The sequence below is a fragment of the Dictyostelium purpureum genome (assembly GCF_000190715.1).
Source record: "Dictyostelium purpureum unplaced genomic scaffold DICPUscaffold_51, whole genome shotgun sequence".
NCBI lineage: Eukaryota > Evosea > Eumycetozoa > Dictyosteliales > Dictyosteliaceae > Dictyostelium > Dictyostelium purpureum.
Window position 1 is genome coordinate 1 of NW_003519388.1, and position 9,645 is coordinate 9,645.

Consider the following 9,645-nt stretch of genomic DNA (forward strand, 5'->3'; position numbering starts at 1 on the left):
AATAAACCATAAGCGATATTGTACCTTTTATTGTATGAATCTATAGATTCTTTATTCATAAACACATTGGACCCATCATAAAACACTTTGACACAATCCATATCGAATGTGGAAAATAAATGATCAACAGATTTGTATATTTTGATTATAAATTGAATTTTTCTAAATGGGTACGTTCCGATGAATGTTATTGCATTTGGCGAACGAACAAATGTAAATGAATTTTCAAAAAGTGGGTTGGCTTCTCTAAAATTTGATTTAATAATTTCAATAGCTTGGAAAAGTTTCTTTTTGGCACTATTTAAATCTTGGCTAATAAACCAAACATCAATATCGCTTTCATGGTTAGGTGAACTTTTACCAAAGAATCTCTCGAAAAGTAATTCTTTTAAAAGGGAGCTTTCAAAAACCAATTCCATAAATTTTCTAACTAACAACACAGGCATTTTTGATTTGTATAAATATCTTTCGATTGTTTTATAATTGACGAATTCTTTTTTAATTGAGATTGGGAGCGTATCAAGACATGCAGAAATAGAGCCACCTGAAATTATTACTCTAGTTTCATCCGATTCTTCACCCCAGTCAAAGTTTTTAAATAAACCGCTGCTAAAGACACTAAAACACAACTTGAACAACTCTAAAGATGGAGAGATTGAATAGTTACCATTTTGAGGTGGCTCATAGAATATATTTTCATTTAAATAAATACATTTATATTTGAATTCTTCTGGGTTGTTTCCAAAATCACTTTTGAATATGTTTTTGTTGCAATATAAATCTGGTTTTAAATAAAAGTTATAAGTGAACACCTCTTGGTCATAAACTTTGACGAGATTCTCACTATTGTATGGGTATTTATTATTATTATAAGTATTATTATTGTTGATATTGTTTTTTATATTTTTAAAACAGTTGTTTATAGTTTTTGTATTTTTATTGTTTTCTTTTAAAATTGGTTTTGTTGAATATTGGAGCTGGTAATTATAAAAATTATTTTTTCTTATTTCTATTTCAACACTGTAATCTATAAACTTTAAATAATCACTAATGTCACTATTTATTGAATAATATTTATTTTTGTTATTGATTCTTTTATAAAACGAATGGATTGATTTAATATGTTCCCTATTATTAATTTTTATTAAAACTGATTCATAAATTTTTTTTATATCTTTAATATCTGAATTAGTTTTTTTAACAAAATAATTTAAATGTGAAAATATATAAATTGATAATAATTTGAAAATTTTATTATTGTTGTTATTGCTAATTAAATAATTATCAATTTTTTGATTTATTAAACTACTATCTACATATTTGAGAAAGTTTAATAATAATTTGGAAAATAAATTAATTAGGCTAGTATCTCCTTTTTGATATAATAAAAGCTGATTATATAATTCATTGTAACCTTTAAATAAATATTTTGTAATTGGTTTGGTGCTTTGGTTGTTTTTTATAATTAATTTAAAAGGTTTGGTTTCTTTGATTATTTCGATAGTGCTGTTATTTTTGTCATTATTGTTACTAATATTATTATTACAATTATTATCTATTTTTTCCATATCATCATTGGTTGTTTTAATTTTCTTTTTATTGTTAATATTATTTAAAATGTCATCAATATTCTTTCTTTTTAAATAATCTGCTTTTGTAGATGTTTTGTAATCTTCTTGATCAAAAATTTCCTTATTATCAACTATTTTTTTATATTTTAAACAAGGGTGGGGTATTAAGTGTAAACTGATTGATGTATCCAATAAAGCTAGTTCTGAAAAACTCTCTATAAAGAGTTTACAGTTATTTCCATTTGTAATGTATTGTAAATAGTTAATGATTATTATTGATTTTTTTCTTATTGTTTCTTTGGAGGTAACGTCAATAAATAGTCTATATTTGTATAAAAAGTCATTTACAATACTATTTCACAGTTAATAATTATAGATTTGAGTATCCTATGGATAGTTGTATAAATACATACACTGATTTTACTCTTTTATTTTTTGAATATTCTAAATCTTCTATTTGAACTACTATGTTGCATGTTTCATAGTATTCAATTTTTTCATAAAAAAAAATTGAAAGTAATTCATTTTTTATTTTTTTTTTTATATTTAATATATCCATTATTAAATATAATATTTGTGAGAAGGTATTATAAAAAAGAGAGAGTGTGTGTGAAGTTAAATAAATAAAAATTGTAAAAAAGAGAGAGTGTGAAAAAAAATTTATAAAAAAAAAAAAATTTTTTAAAAATTAAAAATAAAAGCTTTTTTTTTTGATTTAAATTTATTTTTAATTAAATTAAATTTCTAAAAATAAAAAAAAAAAATTTAACCAGAAAATATTGAATTGGTTATCTATTTTCATTATTATTAAATAATAAATAAAATATCATTTACAAATAATGTTTTTAATGTACTATAAATTAAGATTAATGAACAATAAATGAAATACTATTTTTTTATTTTTAACTTTTTAACTTTTATTTGTGTATTAGGATTTAATCTATATATATCTTCTTTTATGGAAGATTTTTTTAATGATTTAAAGTTTTTTTCAGGTTTATTGAAATCTATATATGTGTGGCAGGTAATTGTTACCATACATCTTACATTTTTTTTTTAATCACTTTCCTTCTCCACAATAATTTGGATGATAGTTTCTTTTGTGAGTTTGGCCGAATTGCTCTTATGAATTTATACTATATATCCTACATATTTATGCATGTAAAATAGTTTTTAAAAACTTGTTTAAGTATCTCAAAACAGATATTTTCAGTTGACCCTTTTCTTTTTAATAGAAGTTCGTTTTCATTTCTTTTGATATAGCATTTTTTTAAATCTTTATCCCTGACTAGATACTTTAGATAATGAATATCATCTTTATCTAAGTTTTTTGTATTGCCATAATTAAAATTATAAAATAAATTATGAACTATTTTATAAATATTATTAATAATATTTTTATTGTGTAGAGTTATTATTTTATCAGTTTCATCTCCTTCTTTCCAATTAATGTTAAAAATAACACTTGTTCCTGAAAATATTTCATTACTTAAATCACCAAAAATATATTCATGACTGATTTTTTTTGGTGAATAATAAAAATATTCATTAATTAACTTTTGATTTTCAATTATTGAAATTAATTGGCTAATTATTAATTTTGGTAATTTATGATGTATATAGTTTATATATTCATTAGTTAGCACCATTGAATTATTTATAATTTGGTTGGTAGTTGATGTTGATGTTGATGTAGTGAATGTTGGTTTATCAATTTTGGTATCATAATTATAAATATTTTTATTACTAATATTAATTATTTGGATTTGAAGTTTTTTATGTTGGTTGTTATTATTATCATTGTCATTATTATTATTATTATTATTATTTATTTTTAAAATTTCCTCTTGTTCTCTTAATTGATTAAAAATTGATGAATAGTTATTATTTATATTTTTATTTGAAAATTTGATTGTATTGAATAAAAAATCTAATTGTGGAATTGTTGCTTTAATATACTTGATAAAGTTTTCAGTTTGAACTGTATCATTGAAATCGACCTTAACAATATGTAGTTTCGGTAAATCACAAGTAAATTGTTCTTGAGAGAATTTTTTTTTTGTAATTTCTGGAAATCTTGATGTAACTAATACAGTAAAACCAAGATCTAAAAGATAAAAAGCAAGTCGAAAACCTAAACCTGTTCTTCCACCAAGTACAAGTGAATATTTAAATCCTGAAATTGCCCTAAGACTATGAGGAGAAATAGGTGGTATTTTATAAAACTTTGAACATCTATTTCCTTTAAATGCACAAAATTTTTTGTAATGGTTTCTATAGAAATATTCTAGGTATCTTCTACAAGCTTTACATTCAATTTCGATTTTTGGGGAAATTTTAAATTTCTCCTTAAATGATATTCCTTTATAAAATTCTGAATTTGAACTTGGATTTTCCAATAAATAATATTGATCTTTTGAAACTTCTTCTCTTCCAAACTTATCGGTTAATAAACTTTCCATTTCTTCAAAATTAAGACCTTCTTTTGGCGATTTTATATAAAAAGGATAAGAGTCTTGAGAAGATGAAGTGCAATAATCAATATTTTTTAAATTGCTAAATGTAATGAAACCTCTGTGTAGATATTTGATTATACGGGATTTTTTGGGTCCAATAAATGAACCTGAAGCGATATTGTACCTTTTATTGTATGAATCTAAAGATTCTTTATGCATAAACACATTGGACCCATCATAAAACACTTTGACACAATCCATATCGAATGCAGAAAGTAAATGATCAACAGATTTGTATATTTTGATTATAAATTGAATTTTTCTAAATGGGTACGTTCCGATGAATGTTATTGCATTTGGCGAACGAACAAATGTAAATGAATTTTCAAAAAGTGGGTTGGCTTCTCTAAAATTTGATTTAATAATTTCAATAGCTTGGAAAAGTTTCTTTTTGGCACTATTTAAATCTTGGCTAATAAACCAAACATCAACATCGCTTTCATGGTTGGGTGAGTTTTTACCAAAAAATCTATCAAAAAGTAATTCTTTTAAAAGGGAGCTTTCAAAAACAAACTCCATAAATTTTCTAACTAACAACACAGGCATTTTTGATTTGTATAAATATCTTTCGATTGTTTTATAATTGACGAATTCTTTTTTAATTGAGATTGGGAGTGTATCAAGACATGCAGAAATAGAGCCACCTGAAATTATTACTCTAGTTTCATCCGATTCTTCACCCCAGTCAAAGTTTTTAAATAAACCGCTGCTAAAGACACTAAAACACAACTTGAACAACTCTAAAGATGGAGAGATTGAATAGTTACCATTTTGAGGCGGCTCATAGAAAATATTGTCTTTTAAATAAAAACTATTATATTTTAATTCTTCTGGGTTGTTTCCGAAATCACTTTTGAATATGTTTTTGTTGCAATATAAATCTGGTTTTAAATAAAAGTTATAAGTGAACACCTCTTGGTCATAAACTTTGACGAGATTCTCACTATTGTATGGGTATTTATTATAATTATTATTATTATAAGTATTATTATTATTGATATTGTTTTTTATATTTTTAAAACAGTTGTTTATAGTTTTTGTATTTTTATTGTTTTCATTTAAAATTGGTTTTGTTGAATATTGGAGTTGGTAATTATAAAAATTAATTTTTCTTATTTCTATTTCAACACTGTAATCTATAAACTTTAAATAATCACTAATGTCACTATTTATTGAATAATATTTATTTTTGTTATTGATTCTTTTATAAAACGAATGGATTGATTTAATATGTTCCCTATTATTAATTTTTATTAAAACTGATTCATAAATTTTTTTTATATTTTTATCCGAATTAGTTTTTCTGACAATATAATTTAAATGTGAAAATATATAAATTGATAATAATTTGAAAATTTTATTATTGTTGTTATTGCTAATTAAATAATTATCAATTTTTTGATTTATCAAACTACTATCTACATATTTGAAATAGTTTAATAATAATCTGGAAAATAAATTAATTAGGCTAGTATCCCCTTTTTGATTTAAAAAAAGCTGGTGGTATAATTCATTGTAACCTATATATATATATTTTGTAATTGGTTTGGTGAAATGGTTGTTTTTTATTATTAGTTTAAAAGGTTTGGTTTCTTTGACTATTTTGATAGTGCTGTTATTTTTGTTATTTTTGTCATTATTGTTACTAATGTTATTATTACCATTATTACCATTTTTACCATTATTATCAGTATCTATTTTTGCTATATCATCTTTGGTTGTTTTAATTTTCTTTTTATTATTATAATTATTATTATCATTATTATCATTATTATCATTATTATCATTTAAAATGTCATCCATATTCTTTCTTTTTAAAAACTCTACTTTTGTAGATGTTTTGTAATCTTCTTGATAATGAACAATTTCCTTATTATCAACTATTTTTTTATATTTTAAACAAGGATGGGGTATTAAGTGTAAACTGATTGATGTATCCAATAAAGCTAGTTCTGAAAAATTACTTATAAAGAGTTTACAGTTATTTCTTTTTGTAATGTATTGTAAATAGTTAATGATTATTATTGATTTTTTTCTTATTGTTTCTTTGGAGGTAACGTCAATAAATAGTCTATATTTGTATAAAAAGTCATTTACAATACTATTTCACAATTAATATTTATGGATTTGAGTATTATATGGATAATTATATGAGTTGTATAAATACATACACTGATTTTACTCTTTTATTTTTTGAATATTCTAAATCTTCTATTTGAACCACTATGTTGCATGTTTCATAGTATTCAATTTTTTCATAAAAAAAAATTGAAAGTAATTCATTTTTTATTTTTTTTTTATATTTAATATATCCATTATTAAATATAATATTTGTGAGAAGGTATTATAAAAATTGTAAAAAAGAGTGTAAAATTTAATTTATAAAAAAAAAACAAAAATTTTTAAAAATTAATAACAAAAAAATTGAATTTTTTTGAAATTAAATTAAAATAAAAAAAAATAATTCACAAGAAAATATTGATTTGGTTATCTATTTTTATTTAAATCTAATTAATTTTCATGCAGATATTTTTTTGTTCGGTATAGAAATCGATACTATAATCACCACCTTCACGACCAATACCAGATTTCTTATAACCACCAAATGGAGTACGTAAATCTCTAATCATCCAACAATTTATCCAAGTGATACCGCTTTCAATTGATTTAGCGACTCTATTACAACGGTCAATATCTTGACTCCAAACAGTTGATGCTAAACCATATTCGACATTATTTGCATATCCGAGGACCTCTTGTTCGGTTGAGAATGGACAAATAGTGATTACAGGTCCAAAAATTTCTTCTTGCATAACACGACTGGTTGGTGTAAGACCTCCAATAATGGTTGGCTCATAGAAATAACCATTTCTGAGAGGTGATCCTTCTTCACCGACTTGAGCTCTTTTACCACCTGCTAAAATTTCACCTCCCTCTTGTTTTGCTAAATCTACATAATATTCAATCTTTTTAAGATGATCTGCACTAATTAATGCTCCCATTTGAGTAGTTTGGAGTTGTGGATCACCGATAATGATAGCCTTTGTCTTTTCAACAAATGCTTTAATAAATTTATCATAAATTTTATCTTGAACAAAAATTCTTGATGTACAAAGACAAACCTCTCCTTGATTATAAAATGATGATCTAACGGTTTGTTCAATACATTCTTCAAATTTGCAATCCTCGAAAATTAATGCTGGATTTTTACCACCTAATTCTAATGATAATTTTTTATTAAATGGTGCTGCTTGCTAAAATAAAATAAAATTAATATTATTGTCATTTAGACAATCATTATTATTATATATATATAACTTACTTGTTGAACAATTTCACCGGTTTTTGTTCCACCAGTAAATGAAATTAATGGTACAGATGGATGTCTAACTAATGGAGAACCAGCATTTGGGCCAGTACCAAAAACAAAATTAACAACACCATCTGGTAAACCAGCATCTTTACAAACTTGGGCAAAAAGATAAGAGGTCATCGAAGTCATTTCAGATGGTTTAACAACAACAGTGTTACCAACAGCAATAGCTGGTGCAAGTTTCCAAGTCATTAAATATAATGGTAAATTCCATGGAGAAATTAAACCAACAACACCTACTGGTACTTTAATTGTATAATTTATAAAATTTGGTGTTGGAACACCATGATAAGCTTCATCCTTGTGGTGAAGAATTGCACCTGCAAAAAATCTAAGATTTGCAATAGATCTTGGAATATCCAATGTACTTGATAATGCAACACCCTTACCTTGATCTTTACTTTCTGCTTTTGAAAATTCTGTAAGTCTTTTTTCTAATTCGTCTGCAACCTAAAACAAATGATTAAATAAATGTTATTACTACATTTCTAAACGATACTGAATCCTAATAAAACAATCAAATATAACAAATATTTACTTTATAAATAATATTTGATCTCTCCTGTGCTGATTTTGAACTCCACATTGGGAAAGCGTCTTTAGCAGCTTTAACAGCAGCCTCTATATCTTTATCATTTGAATCTGGAACATAGCTATATATTTCGCCAATGGATGGATTATAATTTGGTATATAATTTTTATCGATTGGTTCTAAAAATTCCCCACCAATAAAATTTTTTAAATGCTCCATTATTATTATTAATTTATTTCTTATATTTTAAATAACCTGTAAATATAAGACGATAAAACTATTAATGAAATGAAATTTAAAAAAAAAAATTTTAAAAAATAAAAAAATTAAAAAAAAAAAAAAAAATATAAAAAAATATAAAAAAAATATAAAAAAATATAAAATAAATATTAAAAAAAATAAAAATATTAAATAAAAAAAGAGGAAATTAAATAAAATACAATTATTTATTTATATATTTATTTTTAGACAACAATGTTTTTATTTGTTAATAGACAATCTTAATTAAATAAAGTTAAGTAATATTAAATCTTTACCTTACCCAATATGTAAATTTTATTCTCTAAAGGATAAGTTTTTTTTTTTTTTTCCTTTATTATTAAAAAAAAAAATGATTTTTATTCTTTTATAAAACACAAGAAATTTTATAAAAAAAAAAATTTTTAAAATTAAATTTTTATTATTTTTTTTTTATTTTTTTTTTTTTTATTTTATTTTCTTTTTTTTTTCTAATATTAGTTATTTTTAATTCATAAACAACACAAATATTAATTTATTCCAAAAATAATAAATGACCCAACCAACAGATGGGTTAATAGATTCCCAGATTAATTTTAATAATGGAGTGTTAACTTTAGACTTTAATTTTTTAAAAGAGATTTATCAAATAATAACCCCAATCATGACAATACTAGTATCATAAAAGAAACAAATCCAGATAATTGTAATAATAATAATAATAATAATAATAATAATAATAATAATAATAATATTAATATTAATAGAAATATAAATGATTTAAATTCTTCACCAAATATTATGAATACAGATAATTCAGATAATGAAACAAACAATAGCTATTGTGGTAATAAAAAACAAAAAAAACAAGATAAAGAATTTCAATTTTTTTTAAATTTTCAAAATAATTTATTGATCCAAAGAAACGAAAATCTAATTTCTGAAATTAATAAACTAAAAGAGCAATTAAATAAATTTAATAATAATGCAGATAATAATATAGGTAGCAGTATAGATAACAATAATAATAACAATAATAATAATAATAATAATAATAATAATAATAATAATAATAATAATAATAATAACAATAAAAATGAAACCCATTACCCTGAAAGCTATGAAGGTTTTATCAGATATTTTAGAGAATTGGACTCAAATTCAAAAGAAAGTAACATTAGTAATATTATTGATAATGAAGACGTTTTAATTAAAAAAATAGATACCGAATTTTTTAAATTTTTTAAACAAATCGAAGATATTCCAATTCAGCTTATAGAGAGATCAAATTGTTTTTATTTCCTACACAAGATGGCTAATGGTTTTTTCAAAAAAAGATAAAATAATTTTTGATAATATGAAAGTTTCAGACAGCGGCATCAAATCAGAGAGATCAATTTTCAAAAAGAAATGCTA

The 9,645-nt window shown here is 22.8% G+C and overlaps 4 protein-coding genes across 4 annotated transcripts in view; 1 reads left to right on the forward strand and 3 right to left on the reverse strand.

Annotated features, from left to right (window-relative positions):
* Positions 1 to 24: 24 nt before the first annotated feature.
* Positions 25 to 2,130, reverse strand: DICPUDRAFT_76606 (uncharacterized protein; the record flags this gene model as incomplete). Its single annotated transcript, XM_003285655.1, has 2 exons — positions 25 to 1,893; positions 1,985 to 2,130. Coding segments are annotated over 2 exons (2,015 nt in total), but the record flags the coding sequence as incomplete, so codon positions are not given.
* Positions 2,131 to 2,716: 586 nt separating this feature from the next.
* Positions 2,717 to 5,890, reverse strand: DICPUDRAFT_76607 (uncharacterized protein; the record flags this gene model as incomplete). Its single annotated transcript, XM_003285656.1, has 1 exon — positions 2,717 to 5,890. One exon carries the CDS (start codon positions 5,888 to 5,890, stop codon positions 2,717 to 2,719), a length of 3,174 nt encoding a protein of 1,057 aa, XP_003285704.1.
* Positions 5,891 to 6,553: 663 nt separating this feature from the next.
* DICPUDRAFT_93993 (uncharacterized protein) lies at positions 6,554 to 8,211 on the reverse strand (the record flags this gene model as incomplete). The annotated part of the gene is made up of 3 exons (XM_003285657.1): positions 6,554 to 7,341; positions 7,410 to 7,910; positions 7,999 to 8,211. The coding sequence occupies 3 exons, from the start codon at positions 8,209 to 8,211 to the stop codon at positions 6,595 to 6,597; spliced, it is 1,461 nt and encodes a 486-aa protein (XP_003285705.1). The 3' UTR covers positions 6,554 to 6,594.
* A 571-nt stretch (positions 8,212 to 8,782) lies between these two features.
* DICPUDRAFT_149573 (uncharacterized protein) overlaps positions 8,783 to 9,645 on the forward strand; it is a gene marked incomplete at both ends in the record, with an annotated part of 2,431 nt that continues 1,568 nt past the window's right edge. The window contains 2 exons of the mRNA XM_003285636.1: positions 8,783 to 8,802; positions 8,868 to 9,409. Of these exons, the coding sequence (XP_003285684.1) occupies positions 8,783 to 8,802; positions 8,868 to 9,409 (562 nt within the window). The remainder of the gene's footprint in view (positions 8,803 to 8,867; positions 9,410 to 9,645) is intronic.